The 20,187-nt window shown below is 42.4% G+C and overlaps 1 protein-coding gene across 1 annotated transcript in view; it reads right to left on the minus strand.

Moving 5' to 3' along the window:
* The window catches only part of LOC310743372 (dynein axonemal heavy chain 11-like), a 219,287-nt gene that overhangs the window by 35,546 nt on the left and 163,554 nt on the right, over positions 1–20,187 (minus strand). The window contains exons 53-62 of the mRNA XM_083573553.1: positions 16,606–16,740; positions 14,107–14,280; positions 12,039–12,274; positions 11,584–11,706; positions 10,160–10,364; positions 8,809–8,973; positions 5,878–6,018; positions 5,609–5,779; positions 345–467; positions 42–235 (exon numbers count right to left, since the gene is read on the minus strand). Of these exons, the coding sequence (XP_083429679.1) occupies positions 42–235; positions 345–467; positions 5,609–5,779; positions 5,878–6,018; positions 8,809–8,973; positions 10,160–10,364; positions 11,584–11,706; positions 12,039–12,274; positions 14,107–14,280; positions 16,606–16,740 (1,667 nt within the window). The remainder of the gene's footprint in view (positions 1–41; positions 236–344; positions 468–5,608; positions 5,780–5,877; positions 6,019–8,808; positions 8,974–10,159; positions 10,365–11,583; positions 11,707–12,038; positions 12,275–14,106; positions 14,281–16,605; positions 16,741–20,187) is intronic.

Raw genomic sequence — 20,187 nt, forward strand, 5'->3', positions numbered from 1 at the left:
TGCTCCTAATGCATTCTAACAGTTAGTATACATAATCTAACCTGACAGCGTAAGTCATCCGATCTGGCCTCAAGGCTCTCATTATAATCAGTTTCTGGAGGGAACTTTTGGTCTTCCATTCTTGTGGAAACTTCTCTTTCTCGGGACATTCTGACTCCACCACTTTTTTCCATCGTTTTGGAGATCCTTCTATGTCTTTATCCAAGCCACGAAATTCATCCATGAAGCTCATTGTCTAAATGAGAGCCAAAAGCATTGAGTGTTTTTGTAAAAACGCTTCGGATGGCAAAGCTCTCCCACCCTTCGAAATATGCAAAATATTTCGAGTTGCATGCATACTGCACCTTAATTGCGCTCCAGGTGGAATTGGAGAGGAAATCCAAAGGGCTGTTATAACTGTGGTCAATATTAAATCTCAGAAGGAAATCTAGGTCACGGGCATCAATCTCCTTATTCGTAAGCAAGAGCTAAAAACAAATAATGAGAAAAGTTTTTTTTTAAAAAAAAAGTCAGAGAAAACGTCGGGGGAGGAAAGGCCAGTTTAAAATGGACGTGAAGCTTCTCAAGTATCTCCAAACATCTCAGAATTGTGCTACGTACTATATTTTATCTATGTTGCTTAATTGTTTCCATGCTGGGAAAAGTACCATATAAAATTGGCCTCAGATACAACATTATTCACATCTTTAGCCCTTGTGTGGCTGATTTTTTTTTTTTTAATGAATAGCTGATGTACAATGGTAAGGCTAGCATGGAGGAGAGGAAAGAGTATTAATCCTTTGTCCCTGCTGTGGTCCCAATGGGAATCTGCCCAAGCCTATGGGAACTTTCCTTCCACTACAAATAATAGGCACTTGCTGCAGGGGGATTCCGATTCTGCCACAGTGGGAACAAAGGGTTAAAGGTACTACCCCACCTCACCCCATGGCCTCAGTCTGCGAAATATACTTGGAGTCAAGGGTGGATTTCATGCTCTTTATTCAGCTCATAGTGGTGAGGAGGAATGGAAGTTCCCCCAGAATGTCTGCTTTATATGCATTATTTACACAATGGGCCCCACATGATTGGCTAATTCCGGGATTCTCCTGTAGGCCAATCAGGTTGCGGATTCCCTTCCACCTGGAGCTGGATTGGGTGGCTCCTGTGGACCAATCAGACTGCTGCATTCTGAATCCTATTGTTCTAGGACCAATCAGACTGCTGCCTTTTGGATCCTATTCAACTCAGTACATAACACCCTGGTTTTTCCCCACCCTTGGTCATTTATTTTTAAAAATACCAGTCTTGCAAGAAGACGTGACTGATTCCTAGCACGATCCTGAGAGGACGGAATAGAAAACAGAGGTAAAGCAGGATTGTATTATCGTTCGGGCAAAGGCTTATTTTAAAGATCAGGCGATGAAGAGAATGTTAGCCGCTTTGAGACTCCTCAGGGTAGTGATAAAGCGGGATATCTTACGAGAAGATAGGTGAGGGGATAGTGTTGATTCATAAGCTTGTGGGTTAAGAATTTAAGAAGAACTCTGCAGGATCAGGCCAAGGTTAATCTAGTCCAGCCTACTGTTTTCACAGAGGCTGGCCAGATGTCAATGGGAAGCCCATAAAAAGCAGGACATACCGTATTTTTCGCTCTATAAGACACACCAGACCACAAGAAGCACCTAGTTTTTGGAGGAGGAAAACAAGAAAAAAATATTCTGAATCTCAGAAGCCAGAACAGCAAGAGGGATCGCTGCGCAGTGAAAGCAGCAATCCCTCCTGCTGTTCTGGCTTCTGGGATAGCTGCGCAGCCTGCATTCGCTCCATAAGACGCGCACACATTTCCCTTACTTTTTAGGAGGGAAAAAGTGAGTCTTATAGAGCAAATTATTACCACATCCCTACATCTTGTGGGAGTGAACACCATAGTCTAACTATGCATTGGGTGAAGAAACGCCTCATTGCATCCATCCGCAATCTCCCAACATTCAGATTCATTGGATAATCCTGAGTTCTAGTACCACGAGAAAAAGCAGGAGAAAAACATCCTTTTGCCTACTTTCTCTACATAATGCATAATTTTACAAATCAGCATGCTTTGGTTGTCTTTTTTTTTCTCCTAAATTGGAAAGTCCCACTTTTTCCGAGCCTTCCTCACAGCGGAGTTGTTCCAGACCCGTGATAATTTTGCTTGCATTTTCCCATTCGGCAATATCATCCTTGCGATACAGTGAGAGGAGCAGAACCCAGTCTTCCTAGTGTGGCCACATTATAGACCAGGCATAGGCAAACTCGGCCCTCCAGATGTTTTGGGACTACAATTCCCATCATCCCTAGCTAACAGGACCAGTGGTCAGGGGTGATGGGAATTGTAGTCTCAAAACATCTGGAGGGACGAGTTTGCCTATGCCTGTTATAGACTGATGCATTGTATTGAGAGTATAGAAGAAGGGATGATGGAGCATCCTTGTAAATACGCTGGAATGTAGATAAGGCATCTGTCAAGAAAAAGAGCCTTTCTTATTGGCTAAAGCCAATGTGACGCTTTGGGGTACTATAAAAAGGACAGAAAGACAGGTTGTACAATGACAATAAAGGTATTATTATAGCTCAGCAAAGCTCTAGGTGTGGAGAATATTATTCATTAGGCCCAATATATTTCAAATAAAATCTTCTTCAGTGTTACCACAAAATATATTTTGTGCCCTACACCATCTAAATCTTCTTTTGCAATGTGATTTGAGAGTATCTCGGGAGCTACAGAGCATGGAGTGTTTTGTCTTTACATTGCCAAGGATGATCCAATTTGAAAATAATAATAATAATAATAATAATAATAATAATAATAATAATAATAATGACATGCATCTAGAGGTCTCCAATGCTCTCTAATCATTTAGAGGTTTCTTATAAGTTTGCATTGGTGCTTTCTCGCTTTATCTTCTGTATTTATAGCTCAGATCCAGTCATGTTCAAGAACTTTCTTTTCTTTTTCTGACTGCAGCATTTTGAAGAATTATTTAAAGCAGGCAAAAGTTTCTGGTGGCAACTCTCCATTATTACAAAGCAAGACCAGCCTCCTAAATGCTCTTCGGTGGTTTGTTCATTTTCAAAAAGTGGTCCATGAAAGGGCAACATCATTTCTGCATCAACATTTGCAACGTACTTTTGGAACATGTTGAGGAGAGTCAAAGTAGCTGCACAAATGCCAGCAATCAAAATGGAAAACGAACGGAACGAGGTGATTGGCTGCTGAGTGCAGCTGCCCTTTGAAACAAATGGAATGGGGACATGGAAGGGACACAGGGGCATTTATGACGGATTTTATTGTTCCCGGGAAAAGCAAGCAAGACTTCCGCAGCTACTTCTGAATAGGAGATGCTTCGCTTTTGAAATGCACCAGATTACACACTGCTTCAAAAAAGGAAAAAGAAGAGGAGGAAGAAAAACAGTCGCAGGGAGGAGGATCCTCTTGGGAATGCCTTACAAGAGCTTTATTTCCTTCAAACAAATTAGACTATTCAGAGTACTGTTGCTTTCATCTCCGTCTTCAAATCTATCATGACACAAGCCATTTGCGGGAAGGGCTGTGGTGGTTGGTACAGAAGGTGTAGACTGAGCATGGGTGAGGGAAATGCTGTTTCTTTTAAAAAAAACACCAGTCGTTTCCTTTAAAATGTTTTGAGGGGAGAGGGAAAGCTGGAGAGAAAGAATGAGACATAAACAGCAAATATTTTGTGAGCAGTAAACACTGAATATTTGAGTGGCCTTGAAGGAATTTCAGCAAAAGCTCCTTTCTAGCGTTAATCTCAGGGTTCTAAAGGGACTCTCTCGAGACAGCTTTATTATCCCAGGCACACAGATAAGCGTGTTTAAATTATTATTATTTTTAAAGGAAGGCACCCTTGTCATTATAGGACTGCAGTTAAATCTATCTGAGGAAGTGGGGAGCACTTCTTAGATTGTGATACCTTGCTGGCATTTTCTAATGCTTCCTACTGTTTTGTTGGGATGCAAAGAAACCCTGCTAAAACCCAGCAAAGGATTTTAAGGGCAGCATCTTTTTCTTCAGCTTGTAACATCTCTTCTATAACAATACGGAGTTGCAGCTAAGTGTAATAACAAGAGGGTGACACAATAGATCCTGGTAAGCTAAAAAGGGAAGTTTTTTTTAGGTTCCCCACCAACTTTTCTGCTCTTTCACCCTCATTTCTTCTTCGTGTAACAGAAGTGCCATCTGTTCCTAACCTTAACATGGCATGTGTTTGATTTATATTCAGTATTAGATAATAGAAGGGGGAAAGATTATAGCATGATCTAAGGCATCTATGAGCATTAGCTAGCTCTCTGGTCCAAAGATAAATAATACGCAATAAAAGGGCTGGGATCAGCTGCCTCCGTGCTACAGAAAAATATATATGGAAAGCAGGTCCAAATTTATTCAGTGCACAACAATAGCAGATGCAGCACGGCTAAAAAGAAGGAGGCATTATACTTGCTAACTTGCAAAAGTTCTCTGTGTTGCATAACTCTGATTCTGCGAGCCCCATGGCAGTGAGGTATAGCTATGCTGATGTGCACCTAAATCTCATAAATGTGTTTGTTTATGGTTAGTGAGCTCAATTGGGGGGGATGGATGACTCTGCATGCATGGTGAAGGTGATCACCCCAAAAGCTGTGGAATAAAACTTTGGTCAAGAGACCAGGGCCCATGACAGAAATAAGCCTGATTAGCAGCCTTGAGCACAAAAAGATTTTACTGTCCAAAGTGTGTGAGAAGCAGAAATGCTGACAGGTACCTTAGTTAAGGTAAGAAGTGTTTGGATTTGATATCCCGCTTTATCACTACCCTGAGGAGTCTCAAAGCGGCTAACATTCTCCTTTCCCTTCCTCCCCCACAACAAACACTTTGTGAGGTGAGTGGGGCTGAGAGACTTCAGAGAAGTGTGACTAGCCCAAGGTTACCCAGCAGCTGCAGATGGAGGAGCGGGGAAGCGAACCCGGTTCACCAGATTACGAGTCTACTGCTCTTAACCACTACACCACCACTGGCTCAATGAGGTAAGTCATTGATAGAAGATTTGTCGCCCTGTATGGCTAGCAGTGCTGGGTAACCTTCACAAGACACCCTACACCAGAGGTAGGCAACCTAAGGCCTTCTCAATCCGTCCCATGGACAGTCCGGAAATCAGCGTGTTTTTACATGTGTAGAATGTGTCCTTTTATTTAAAATGCATCTCTGGGTTATTTGTGGGGCATAGGAATTTGTTCATCCGCTCCCCCAAATAGTCCGGCCCACCACCACGTCTGAGGGATGGTGGACTGGCCCACGGCTGAAAAAGGTTGCTGACCCCTGCCCTACACTCTTAAAAGGCTTGGGATCAGGTTGACACCTGAAGCATTGAAATACATTCCAAAATAGCCATGTGCACCAGGGATGGGGAAATGGGCCCCTCCAAAAGCAGCTGGACTACAAAACCCATGACCACCATCCATGCTAGCTGGGTTGATGGGACTTGGCGGCCAACAACATTTAGAGGACCACAGGTCCGTCCCTCCATCTCTGCAGGGATGACAGTGGCTCTAACGTCTTCTATTGTCTGCACGCTGACTAAGAAAACCAGCCTACCTGGAAAGCTACTTGGGCCGTGACAGTAAGCTTGTCTCTCTCAAATAGCCCGCGACTGATATAAATAAAAGTAGAGTAGGTTACACAGTCGATCAGGTTGTTGACCCTCTCTTTCACATTGTTGGAAGGTTCTGCTCGTTGCACCGCTTTGTGAAATACGACATTAAATGCCTGTGAGGGGAGACAGACAAGCTTGTAAGCCAATAGTGATGCTAGATTAAAACAGCGGCACAAAAAAACAACATATTGATTTCTTCCTAAATAGTAACCTTGAGTGAGAACTGATACATTGGATTGATTTTCTTCAGCTCATCCATGAGGAAGTAGAGAAGCGAGGCTCTTGCTGCTACTGGGCGGTAATGTTCACGGGCCTCGTTGATCTTGACTTCATTGATGTTGGCTTCCATTACCTGGAACATACAACCAGTTGGTTGTAGTTAAAAAAACACACCCACCCCAAAACCCTACAAATCATCAGATAGTTAATATGATGAAACTCAGAACTTGCTGGTACTGAGGAGGGGACAACAAGTATGAAGGCAAGGGGTGTAGCTGGCACCCCAGAATTCAGAACAATGAGTGATATCATTTTCTACTGCACTCCTTTGAACCTATAGGTTAAAAACAACTGACTGGGTGGCATTTGGAAGACAAGAGAAATAGAGTACCATTTTTCAAGGTAGAAGAGAACATAGTGGAAGTAAAGGATTTTGGTATGAGCAAAGAATTAATGCAGTTATTTGAGAGAGCAACACACATGGAGAAATGTGTCTAGAGAACCTCTGTATCAGAATCTGTTGGGAAGGAAGAAGACAGGGAAGGGAGGGGAGGGGAAGGGAGGGAGCTAGTAGTTAAGTCTGACTAGGTTAGACCCTCCAAGTATCCCAATTTTCCAGCGACAGTCCCGGATTTAGAGAAGCCATCCCAGTTTCTGATTTTATCTCGGAATATCCCGCTTTTCTTTAAGACAGCCTTTCTCAACCTGTGGGTCCCCAGATGTTGTTGAACTACAACTCCCATCACCCCTAGCTAGCAAGGCCAGAGCTCAGGGATGATGGGAGTTGTAGTCCAACAACATCTGGGGACCCACAGGTTGAGAACCGCTGCTTTAGGATGTTCCTATTTCGATCAGATAAATGTTGGAAGGTATGGTAGGACGTCCCTATTTTCATCAGAAAAATTCTGGTGGGTATGAAGTTATGCAACAGCCCCAAGCCAAGGAGATCAGTAACTATACAAATTTTAGAAGACATCTAAAGGCAGCCTTGTATAGGGAAGTTTTTTTAAGTTTAATGTTTTATTATGTTTTTATTATGTTTTTTTTGTGTGAGAGGGACGCGGGTGGCGCTGCGGGTAAAACCTCAGTGCCTAGGACTTGCCGATCGTATGGTCGGCGGTTCGAATCCCCGCGGCGTGGTGAGCTCCCGTCGTTCGGTCCCAGCTCCTGCCCACCTAGCAGTTTGAAAGCACCCTTAAGTGCAAGTAGATAAATAGGTACCGCTTTATAGCGGGAAGGTAAACAGCGTTTCCGTGTGCTGCGCTGGTGCAGGCTCGCCAGAGCAGCTTCCGCCAGACCCGGAAGTGTCTTCGGACAGCGCTGGCCCCCGGCCTCTTAAGCGAAGATGGGTGCGCAACCCCAGAGTCGGTCACGACTGGCCCGTACGGGCAGGGGTACCTTTACCTTTACTTACGTTTTTTGTATATGTTGGAAGCTGCCCAGACTGTAGGTTGTTTTTTTTATTATTATTATTATTATTATTATTATTATTATTATTATTATTATTATTAAAGGAGGCCCAAGTTCCAATTTAGACCCGCTGATACTATATCCTTAGAGGTGATAGGGAAGTACAAGGTTGGACTTATAATATTTATTTTGCTCACATAATTACATAAAAGCAAATTCCTTGGGCACGCAGAGGGCTGCAGAGGGGAGCAGCCATATCTTGTTACACAAGCACCCAACCCTAATAAAAGCCATATATAGGACATTCCATTTCTAGATATAACACACTGCCACTTTTATGTCAAATCTATTATTGATAATTGCTTGTAAACGGCAATTGCATGACACTGGTAGAAAGAGATGTGATTCAAAGTGGTTGCCAACTTTTTAAAAAATGCAGTGGTTTCTTAACCATGTTGCTATTCTTACGTTTTCTGACAGCACCAAATATTCACTGGTGTGCATCAGAATGACTGAAATTAATTTCAAGCCATAGTACTAGAATCACACTTTTATTGCTTTCATGTTCACCTGCAGCCCCTCGTTTTGTAGTGTCTTCCCTGCCCTTGTTGGCACACAATCGCTGTTGGTGTTGACAGTTTTAATGAGAGCCAGAAACTGAAGACATTCTCTTCACCTGCATTTGGTTCCAATACAGTGGTACCTCGGGTTAAGTACTTAATTCGTTCCGGAGGTCCATACTTAACCTGAAACTGTTCTTAACCTGAAGCACCACTTTAGCTAATGGGGCCTCCTGCTGCCGCTGCGCCGCCGGAGCACAATTTCTGTTCTCATCCTGAAGCAAAGTTCTTAACCTGAAGCACTATTTCTGGGTTAGCGGAGTCTGTAACCTGAAGCGTATGTAACCCGAGGTACCACTGTAATCTTTTATTCCCCCCCCACCTCTTGCGTTTTTACTTAGTATGCCAAGTTTATTGTCTAGCAACAGCAAACATTATTTTTTATTGTAATGCATGGTCTCAGTTTAATTGTAGCTTGGAGGGGGAAAAAACTTAGGCTCTTGAGAAATAGTGCTAACAGGTAATATTTCTGATAAACAAAGGAACCCAAAGTACATTTGATTTCCAACTGAAAGTTATACATGCAGTGTAAAAAAAGAATGGAAAGAGTCGACACTTCACCTAAATTCCCTTTGTTTTATAGCTTTTGTTTAGAATGCAGTAAAATATTTCCCTCTGACTAAAGCTTACTCATTTGTAAGTGATCACTGTATAATTTGCACAGGAATTTTACAACACAGTGGTATATACATTCTGTGCTATAGATTATATAAATGTAATTATGGCAGATTACAACTTTCATTAAATCCCAATAGGAAACATTAAGAATTGCGTAAGTAGGATGAGGGGAGAAATGTTATAATGACTTTACATATATATTTTAAAGTTGCTTTTGCGTTGTTCCGTGACTATGGTTGTTGTAAGCTGTGATTACTTCATATTGATCATTTTACCTTAATTTCTATTTCTGCCGCTGTGTGTTTTGTTGTTTCCAGTCTCTCTACCAAAAGGGTATCCCCAAGGAAATTACTCTCGGCTGCTGAAAGGCGTGTCAGTAATTCATCTTCAAGCATTTTCAACTCAATTTTAAAATAATTTTGCTGCTTTGTGAGTTCAGACTGAAATGAAAATGGTAAGGTTGCAAACCTATAATTCAAGCACCATTAATATAGGAAGTATGCATCGCTGAACTTCAAAACTTGCTGATTTCCCAAGACTTTATTATATCCCCCATTTATAGGGTTTAATAATTGAGCAATGGGTTGATAACAAAAAAGTGAAATGTGTAAAAGTGTAACCTTTATTCTGAATATTATTATGCAGACTTAAAACAAGACAAAAATCAGTAAAATAGCAGGTCTAAACTTTACCATATCCACCCCAATAAATATGAGCTGGGCATCCAGATTTATGTTTTGCTGTTAAGAATAATTACTTCTGCGATTTCTGTGGTGTCGCCAGTACAGTGGTACCTTGGTTTACGAACTTAATCTGTTCCGGAAGTCCATTCTTAAACCAAAGCGTTCTTAAACCAAGGAGTGCTTTCTCATAGCAGCAGGGGACTCAATTTACAAATGGAACACACTCAACATGTTCTGATTGCAAGGCAAAGTTCACAAGCCAAAACACCTCCTTCCAGGTTTGCAGCGTTCTTAATCCAAGTTGTTCATAAACTAAGCTGTTCTTAAACCAAGGTACCACTGTATAAGAAAATTCTGCATGAATGGGAGAAGGAAGTTGACAAACCCTTTTTTAATTTCACAAAGAAAATTTCATTTTCTGGTAGGCGAAATGTTTCAAGTGTGATCCAAGCAAGCAATTGATGCAAATCAACAGAGCAATCATTTAAAAAAAAAAATGCAATGAAAGCTGACTGAAAAGAAGCACTTTTTATATTGCAACACCTAGCTACCTGAACACTCATTGAAAAAACAATGCAACTGTGAATATGGACAGGAAGATAGGCACACTGGCATGCACAAAGCCACCACTCTCTTCTTTTAGTGGAAGGAACAAATAAACCAAGATATATTACATGACCTATCATCCGAGACAGTAGGAAGCTATGGCTAACATCTTCAGAACAAGCCAGGTTATTAAGCCAGCTTCACATCATAGGTTTATATACTGGCCTACTCCAGAACTGCTAACCATAGTTTCTTGGTTTCGATGAATCATAAACTATAGCTAACAGAAGACTTCTGAGTTTGCTCACTCAAATGAAAGGAGGATCATATCTTGGCTTGTTCGTATCTTGGTCCATTCAAACGACACGTGATCATCTAAATGAGGTGATATACAAACCTTAAAGTGTTCCAGATCAGGTCTTTCCACGTTGACAACATCTGCCAACAGTTGATCTTCTAAACCATCTCGTGTGACAGTAAAGTTGATTAAGGTGGTCTGAGCCTGGATTTCTGGTTTATAATGGGGATTGGCAAGTTTGGTGTGGAGGATGAGCCGGAATTTAGGGTGAAATTTACACTCCTTATCTCCTACTCTAATATACCTGCAAAAGGAAAAACATGCTAGAAAAACGCTCTGATTTTGCAAACAGTAATGAGGGGTAGGCCTTTCACACTGGCAACCCTGGGAAACACTGCAAGTTATAGCTGTATTTCTGAGAAAATAAAAAAAACATGCAGGAGAAGAAATGGAAAAATTAAGGCAAGGAAAAACCTGTAGCATTCGCTCCAGTTGAAACCATAAAGATTTTAGCATTCATTCAAATTCAGAATTGCAACCACAATGCAATAGGTCTCAACAGGCCACAGACTCCCACACCGAAATCAAATGCTCCCAGGGCAGCAAGAAATTAAAGATAGCTTTTTTCATTTCAAGTCTGACTTAACAGTAGATCAATAGTCAGCATAAAGAGGGTTCAGCTAGTGTGAAGATGCTATTCAGCCAAGATAGACCCAGCAGGCAACCAAACCCACAAACAAGATTTGGACATAGGTGGGAAATTAAGGCTACAAAGTGAAAAAGGTTGGAAGCATTATCGTCTGGGATTGTGGGCAACCAGACTTGGATAAACCTTGTTTCTTGGTTTAGCTGCCCAGTAGAGATATTCACAGCTGCAGTAATTGGAGCTAACTTTTAGGGCTAGGAATATCAGTATTATTTATGGCTGCAAATTCTTTCCCAAAATTTAATTTGTGCAATTAAAGTGGATTAAAATGCTCTGTCACCCAAGTACAACAAATCCACTTTAAGAAAGAAAGAAAATTGTTGTGGACAGGAAAGTGAGGAGGAAATGCACTGAAAAGTGTGGAATCAATGAGTGATAAATGAGAAGGTGTATAAACATGCAAATCGGGATGAATGCTCAATAAACAAGGTTGATTGCAGTGGGAACTAAGTGCAACTAAGTTTGGATCCATTCTTTACAGGAGCAGAAGGAAAATTTCTTTCAGTATATACATTTCTGTTTGCAGTTTTGTCTAATATACATATTTTTGCAAAGCAACTTCTCCCCTTAATGCATTTCTGCATGTTCATTCCACTAGGTACATGCACACTTTAACAATTCATATGCATTTCCTTCCCACATTAGTTTGCTAGAGAACGAAGTCACAAAATCTGGAAGAGTGCGAATTTTAAAGTATGGCTGGGTTTCAATCTGTTCCAGAAAGTGCAGATTAGGAAATCTGCCTTTAAACGTAAACTGAATCAAATTTCCATTGCATCCCAAGTTAAATCGCATGCATAAACACAAATATCTTCACCTTCCTTTTTTGAGCATGTGCCTCCCAAGCAGAGGGTCAAGCACAGGATCAATGGACTCCTCCAGGTTTTCTATTAAAACAGGGTCTCCAGCAACAATAGCTTCTTCTATCACATCGACATACCTGCGAGAGAGAGAGAGAGAGAGAGAGATTTAGGGAGAGCAAAGGGACTAAGGAGTAGATACAGTACAAGGAAGAGCATTAAGAGAGTTAAGGGATTTTCACCAGTTATTTAGATCAAACTCTGGTTCTTTGAGTGTGTGTGTGTGTGTGTGTGTGTGTGTGTGTGTGTGTGTGTATTTGTAGTCAGTTGATATATTTATACATCTGTATCTTTGCAGCAAGCATGGATTAAAACAAGCAAAACAAGCTAGGGCATTGCATCAACAGCCATACTATACCAAACCTAATGTTTTTGTTCCTCTTAATAGCAGCAGCTGCCAATGAGTGTTTACCCTTTCTGACTCAAATGGATGACTTTCAAATCCGAGCCATATCTGCTTTTTATCCATTTGATCCCCTGGTGCTGGGGGTCAATCAATAGAGGCCAGCGTTCGCAGTTTGTAAGAATAGTGGCGTTTTGCGTGGACATGGTATCACTAGGCAAGCCTTCATTGTTCCATTTAGCAATTGTTGCATCATCCGTCAGCATGGAGATTGGATCAAGACCTTCAGTCATTGGAATGGGAACCTAAAATAATAAAGGTTAACTTAGAAATGCCTAGTTTCAGTGACTTGTCCCTGTGACAATACATCACACTGCTCATGTCTGTAGCATGGAGAAAGTGATGAGGGAAGGGAGGAGCATAGCAGGGTCGCCAAGAGGAAAAAGAACGCTGCGTTTCTTAATTCCCATTGCAGATGCTACAAACATAGATGGGTGCTATTGCAATGTTACATATCAGGAAACAAAACAAAATAAAGGAGTTCATTCATATTATTGTTTTATCTTTATGTAAACTGCTTTGAGGGTCGTTGGGTTTTTTTAACCATCAAGCAGTGTATATATTTTATGAAAATATATTATAAAGCAAAAAGAATGAAATCAAAGTGTATCATATATTGAACGCCAGTTCGTTCTTTGTATGATATTTATCAAGATCGCTCTGCTTATCTATCTATCTATCTATCTATCTATCTATCTATCATCTATCTATCTATCTATCTATCTATCATCATCTATCTATCTATCTATCTATCTATATCTATCTATCTATCTATCATCTATCATCTATCTATCTATCTATCTATCTATCTATCTATCTATCATCTATCTATCTATCTATCTATCTATCTATCTATCTATCTATCATTTTATACCCTGCATTTCCTTCACAGGAAAACCTAAGGTGTGTTGCAGCAGTATACATGCCTGAATGACCAGTGCTTTTTTCTGGGTGTACGCAGGGGTATGCATACCCCTAAACATTTTGTTAATCTAACTCTAGCACAGTGAATCATCACTTCTGTTGCTACCCCTGATGGCGGACTCATTTCCTGTCACGGTGTTTCCTGAGTCTCAGATGGAAGCGGGCGTTTAATGTGTGAAGTAGGAGTTGGAATCTAGCATGGTGTTTGGTCAGTTTCTTTGTTCTTTGCATGCATGTTCTTTGTACTTTTGTCCATGTACTGTATTTATTTCCCCCCGATTTGAACTAGAAAATGGTGATTCTCTTGAGTCAAAATGAGAGTACCCCTAAACATTTTAAAGAAAGAAAGCACTGTGTATGACGATGCCATTAAAAAGAAAAAAGAAAAACAAAACCCTCTCCCCTGTGAACCAACCCTGACCCTGCGTTTGTCATCTGAGGCCCTTCTCTGTGTCTCCCACCCCAGAGACTTTCGGAGGGTGGCAACAAGAGAAAAGGCCTTTTCTGTGCTGGCTCCCCAGTTGCGAATGCTCTCCCCACAGAGGCTCATCTGGTGCCATCATTACATGTCTTTAGGCACAAGACAAAATTGTTCCTCTTAAACCGGCCTAAATAATCTGTGGCCTGTGAAAGTGTGGGGGAGAGGACTGTTATTATGATGACTTTTTAATTATTAGGCTGTCTCTGCCAGTATGCTTTTATAAGTTTTTATCATTGATGTTCTGTAATGTGTTTTTAATGTTGTACATCACCTTGGGATCTTTGGATAAAGTATAGTATATAAATTGGAATAATAATAATAATAATAATAATAATAATAATAATAATAATAATAATAATGTCAGACTGTCCCTAAAGGTATCGTGGATTATGCCATTTTGATCTGTGTTAGCAACTGAATTACTACTGAACTATTTCGAATGGGGAGAAAAAATCCAATTCTATTACTACAATTAAGAACAGTGAAATATTTTGCTCATGTAAAATGTGTTTTCGTGCACTTTTAATATGTACCCCCTCCTTATCTAATGAAGGATTGTAAGAATTTTTTTGATTATTATTTTTTTGCTGGCAACACAGAAGCATAATGTATAGTTTTCAAAAATTATTTCCCCAAAACATTTCAACTAAAGACATCTTTATTGCATACTACCTTTTGGGTTCTCAAGAAGGGCAGCCACAGATTCTGAACTAGCTCATGCCGATACCGCTTGGCAAATGGCCCAGCGTACGAAATGAATGCCGCTGTTAGAAGCACATCTCCACACAGTGTCTTCTCTTGCTCATGATACTGAGCTACGGACTGAGCCCACCTCACATTCTCTGACTGAAATAAAAGGGCCATAGGTTAATTTATGGCAGCTTAAGGCAACTACAAAGTTGTCTATAACTATAAGGAAGGAACCTTGGGTTTAGGTCCTTGGATATTTTCATCATGAGGCAAACAGGCTGGTTAAAAGCTCAGTGGAATGGAGCAGGGAGCCTCCACCTGTTTTAAAAAGGAGACAGGAGGGCTTCCCAAGGGAGGCCCTTATTAAGATGGAGGCCTAACACAAATGACAATCTAGCATGGGGGTCCCTTGAGCTGGGCTTCATGGATTTATCTTAAACTGAGGAATTTAGCTTTCCTCAAGATGTCCAGGACCTGGGCCACTTAGGGCTTTAAAGGTCAGTGCCGCAACTTTAAACTGGGCATGGAAACAAAGTTGAACTTAACGAAGTGGACTTAAAAAAAAAAAAAAGACATAATATGCTGGTGCTGCCTTAAATCTGTCAACAGTTGGGCAGCTGCATTCACAACCAGTTGAAGCTTCTAGAGCATCTTTAGGGACTGTACTGTTGTACAGTCAAACCTCTTCTTACGTCCCCTTCCACTTGCGTCCATTTCACCCAACGTCCGTGGCAAACCCGGAAGTAACCGGGTTTTTGAACGTTTTATGTAGTTTTTATGTAGTTTTATGTAGTTTCGTGGTAGTTTTATGTAGTTTTTATGTAGTTTTTCAATTTCATTGTTCCGCAAGGGACAATGACAATAAAGATATCGTATCGTATCGTATCGGGTTTGCCGCCGGTTGCGCAGGAGCGGCGATCACTGTTTGTGCATGCGCGGAAGCGGCGATCGCCATCCGCACATGCGCAGAAGTGGCGATTGCTGCCCGTGCCCAACGCCGCCTCTCCCAGCTAATTGTTTCGACCTCTGGACGGACCTCTGGAACGGATTATGGTCGCAGGTAGAGGTTCCACTGACATAGACTTCGCCCAGACATTAATGGTAGTAAACTGCTCTCCCAGAGCAAATCATATTGTACTGTAGAGTCTAAGATAATTGAGCTTACACCCTCCATCAGACCTTACCACCAGCCATGCTGGCTGCTCGGGGATGACAGCAGTTGGAGTCCAACAACATCTGGAGATTTTCCTCACAGGTTCCTCACTCCTGGTTTAAGCTAAGCCATGTTTGATTGTGTGTTGCTATGTGTAAAGGCCTCGGGTAAATAGCATTGTACAGGGTGCAAAAGCACTGAAATGCCAGCTTTGTTTGTTTATCATTGACCTGGGGAGGGGGAAGCCAGCTAAACATAAACGAAACATACAGTATGTCACCTTTGGCTTGGACAACTGCGTCAGCATCTGATGAATTCTAGGTATGTAGGTATTCCCAGTCCAGCAAAGGATATGCATATGAAAGCAAGCTTCTGTGCACAGATCAATCACTTCATGGATCAGAAACTGAGAGTGAAAATCAGGTGAACGTGCTAATGTTGCATCCAAATGCATATGTTGCATTGCTTTCTGTGGGATGCTCATTGGAAGTCACAGTTTACCTTTTACACTATGGTGCAACCAGATACACACAGATAGATAGTATTTTAAAGCATGTCTAGGCCTAGGTGAGACAGAGGAGTTTTAGGGTGGGATTCAAAAAAAGTTTTACTCACAGTGAATTGAAATTGATGGACCTAACTCTGGCTATGTACATATTACCAGCTTAAAACACAGCTAGGTACTTCTTTTTCTCAATCTGGCTCAAAGCTGTGGGGATGCATCAAAATGCAGTATTTTATAGGAAACTACAGGACAGAAATGGATTTGAGGCTCATGTTGCATGTATGCTGCTTCCCCAATCAGTGGGGGCAGCACACTGGGTGCGGAGTAAACGGGAGTGCGCGCACAGCCTTAGTTGTGTTCATTAATTTAGACTGGTCTACTCTGAGTAAACTCGAGTCTGAATAGCCAAGTATCATATTCCTTAAATAACTAGGACATATTCTATTGGGTATTTTGCTGCAATCCTAAGAAATATTCAGGTGCGATCTCAGAGCATCTCAGACTTGGAACATCTTAAACAAAAAAAAGTCTGTTAGCACTGCCCAAGAGTTGCCATTCCTGTCTTTTTTCTAAACGTTCATCGACATGTTAGTTAGTAGGTAATCTTGCAGTTAATATATACGGCAGCGAGGCAAATTGTAAGAAAACGTAAAGGTCAAAAACATGTTTCCTTTATGGGGAAAAATGAATGATAATGACATAATTTTTTTTTCCAGCTCATCAGGTTCTTTGCTAAGTGCCTCTGTTATTGTCAGATCACTAGTGTATAACAAAGGCATGCTTTCTGTAGGCTGCTTCATTAGCCTGCCCTGTAGGACCTCACCTCGAGACCTTTCACTAATCTGTTGGCCAGCTCAATAGTCTTATTAGTTCTATTCACTTCTTCCTGGCAGCGGATTTTCTCAGCTGTCGCCCTCTCAAAGGCAGTGGTGAAGGCAGCCAGGTTTGTGTCTAGTTCCTTTAAATAATAATAAAAAAACACCAGTAAGAAACAAGACTAGACATTGTAGGGACAAGCAACAAAAAAAAAAATGTCACCACACGGTCATTTTTTTTTTCTACTGCGGAAAATAGGAACACAGGGAGCAGTCTCACACTGAGTCCTACCATTAAGACCATCTAGCTGAGGATTCCCTGGCAGAAACTCTCCAGAGTTTTAGACAGGGGACACCTCCAGCTCTACCTCCAGACACCTGGGGTTAGCCTGGGGCATTTTGCAAGCCAAACAGGTGGCTTGCTGCTGAGCTAAGGAGCTGCTATATCACACAGCCAGGAAAAATACAATTGCTCTTAGAAACATTCAGATGTTCGGTGCACACAACCAGAAAACATTGCAAAAATGCTGCAGTAGGGGTAGCGTTTGCTTTCTTTGCCAACATGCCAGCAACCTTTCATGGACAAAGCTTAGTGCAATCCAATTTGCGCTTGTTTCCAAAGCAGGTCTATTCCCCTGCCCCCGTTTACCTTGTTTGAAATGGGTGAAACAGTTGTCGAAGCTGGAGAAAAGTCACATATCTTGCCAGTGGCTCATCAGCAAATCAGTGCTCGTATGTGGCAAACTGCTTCAATGACTGGCTCCCTACGCAATAATTCCAACTGAACTGGTAGAAAAATGACCAACCTATTGTGAAATCAAAGTCTAGCAATGCTTTGTGCAGACTATCCTTTACGGTGACACGCTGTCAACAATTGTATTAAGCACAATAAGGCGGTCCAGGTTAGAATTCAGCAACCATTCTCCACTTCAAATTCTGTAGTTAAAACAAAGGGAGCTCAAAGAGAGGTTTTGCTCACTAGGACACGCATATTGGGTTCCTCCTTGTCCACCTCTTTGTGGAACATGGGCAAACTCCTGACAAACATCCACAGGTATTTAGCAATACAGGAAAAGCAAACAAACCAAGAGACTGCTTTGAGCATCCTTTGGGAGTGAGCAATATTGCACCGAAGTTCTTTTATAGATGGTAGAGCGTTCCACTATTTTCACAAGTAGTTCGTTTCCCCTTTGATTCACCCATCCAGATAGGAAAACAAAGCAGCAACATACTTGGCAATTTTTTTCTTTATATATAAACCTTGAAAACGAGCAGAAGTGTTTGCCTGAAAGAATTTGACAAAGCCAGTGTCTGTCACCAGCCCTTAGTAGAGATAAGAATAATTAGGAGTGGTGCTTCTATTTCTAGCAATGATATATTCCAGAACAGGTATATATATTCTCCACTCTGTAACTTTGGCCTCACGCAACAGCAAAGTGTAAAAAAAAAAAAAAGGAAAGAGGAAAAGTTGTAGAAAATCCTACCAGCTATTAATGAATGGAAGGCAGACTATGAGTTCATCTAAGTAATATATATATAAATATATGACCTATGGAATCCTGCCAGGATCTGCAGAAGCCTCTGGTGGATTGATGAGAAAGAGCTGTTTAGGGACCGGGAATTTGCCTGGGGGCAGCATTAACTTACCTAAGCAATTTTCTAAAGATTTCATAGTATGAAATATGGACAAAGAAAATGTATGCAACTCTTGAAGGCTGCTTATTCTCTTCCTCTTTAAGGTTTCCTTGAAATACCTGCTCTACCTGACATCTCCACAAAATGGGTTCAGTTGGGCAGGGTGCACACTTGAGATGGAGGAGAGAACATGCTGTGTGGTTGAAGTCAGATAGCTGCACATGGCAGAGACCCTGTTTACTCCAAAAGAAGCCAGGGTTACAATCAGGGCGGAGGAAGGGGGTGCGGGGTCCGACCCGGGTGTCACCACTGAGGGGGGTGACAAAATGCCAGGCGGCACTCACCATGGGGCCTGCAGCATGCCCGAGCCATGCATCTCTCCTGGGAGTGACATTGTGGCGTTTGCCCTCCCAGGTGGGTCATAAGGAAAGGGTTAAATGAGTGTGAAGTGATTGGCCAGTGGGAACCCAAGGGGAGGAGACAGAGTTAGAGTTGGAGTTGTTGGGAAGTCAGTTGGGAGTTGGAGACGGAAGAGGGAGGATAAGTCTGTGGGTTGGTCTAGTTTTGATGTGAGAGAGTGAGAGGAACTTTTAGGAGGAGTCAGATAGACATTTGGGATAATCAGTTAGAAGTTATTAGGAAGGTATAGGCCAGTAAAGGGGATGTGGGTGGCGCTGTGGGTTAAACCACAGAGCCTAGGACTTGCCGATCAGAAGGTTGGCGGTTCGAATCCCCGCAACGGGGTGAGCGCCCGTTGCTCGGTCCCTGCTCCTGCCAACCTAGCAGTTCAAAAGCACGTCAAAGTGCAAGTAGATAAATAGGTACCGCTCCGGCGGGAAGGTAAATGGCATTTCCGTGCGCTGCTCTGGTTCGCCAGAAGTGGCTTAGTCATGCTGGCCACATGACCCAGAAGCTGTATGCCGGCTCCCTCAGCCAATAAAGCGAGATGAGCGCCGCAACCCCAGAGTCGGCCATGACTGGACCTAATGGTCAGGGGTCCCTTTACCTTTACCTTAGGCCAGTAAAGCAACTAAGATTAAGAAACTGACAAGAAAAATTATCTGAAACCATAAACTTGTTAATGCTTATAAAATAAACTTGCTTTTTTGATTTAATGTTAACAACTGTCTGGACTCTGTGTGTACCCGAGAGAAACGGGTTGGTGGCAGCGGGGAAGCAATCACAGTGGTGGCACAGGGATCAATAGACCGCCAAACGTCCGGGGACCCTGTGTGATCGCCACAGATGTGGTGGCTTGGGCACTCACAGGCTCCGCGCTGCCCCAAACAGCCTGTCCACCGCCTCCCCCTCAGCTGTAGGGCGGCTGAGGGGGAGGAGGCAGACAGACTCCTTGGAGGCCCCACAGAGCGGCCTGCCCCGGCTGGCCCTGCCCCGTGGGTGGCTGGCTCTGCCCCCATGGGCAGCTGGCCCCACCCCTGGATGCAGGGCACGTGCGCCGCCCCAGGCGCCTGATCAGCTTGCTCCACTGCTAGTTACAATACTACAAGGAGCACATGTGTGTCAATGTCACACAGTACCCTTTCCCTCCATACTGAACATGTGCATACTGCTCCACTGACCCTTGTGTGACTCCCTTACTGACTCATTATGACAAATCCCTTTAATTCCTGGTAAACCCAAAGTCAAAGTTTCCAACCAACCCTGTTAAAAAGGTAAAGGGACCCCTGACCATTAGGTCCAGTCATGGCTGACTCTGGGGTTGCGGCGCTCATCTCGCTTTATTGGCTTAGGGAGCCGGCGTACAGCTTCCGGGTCATGTGGCCAGCATGACTAAGCTGCTTCTGGCGAACCAGAGCAGCGCACGGAAATGCCATTTACTTTCCTGCCGGAGCGGTACCTATTTATCTGCTTATACATGCTTTTGAACTGCTAGGTTGGCAGAAGCAGGGACTGAGCAACGGGAGCTCATCCTGTAATGGGGATTCGAACCGCTG

The sequence above is a fragment of the Podarcis filfolensis genome (genome assembly GCF_964270895.1).
Source record: "Podarcis filfolensis genome assembly, chromosome: 1".
NCBI lineage: Eukaryota > Metazoa > Chordata > Lepidosauria > Squamata > Lacertidae > Podarcis > Podarcis filfolensis.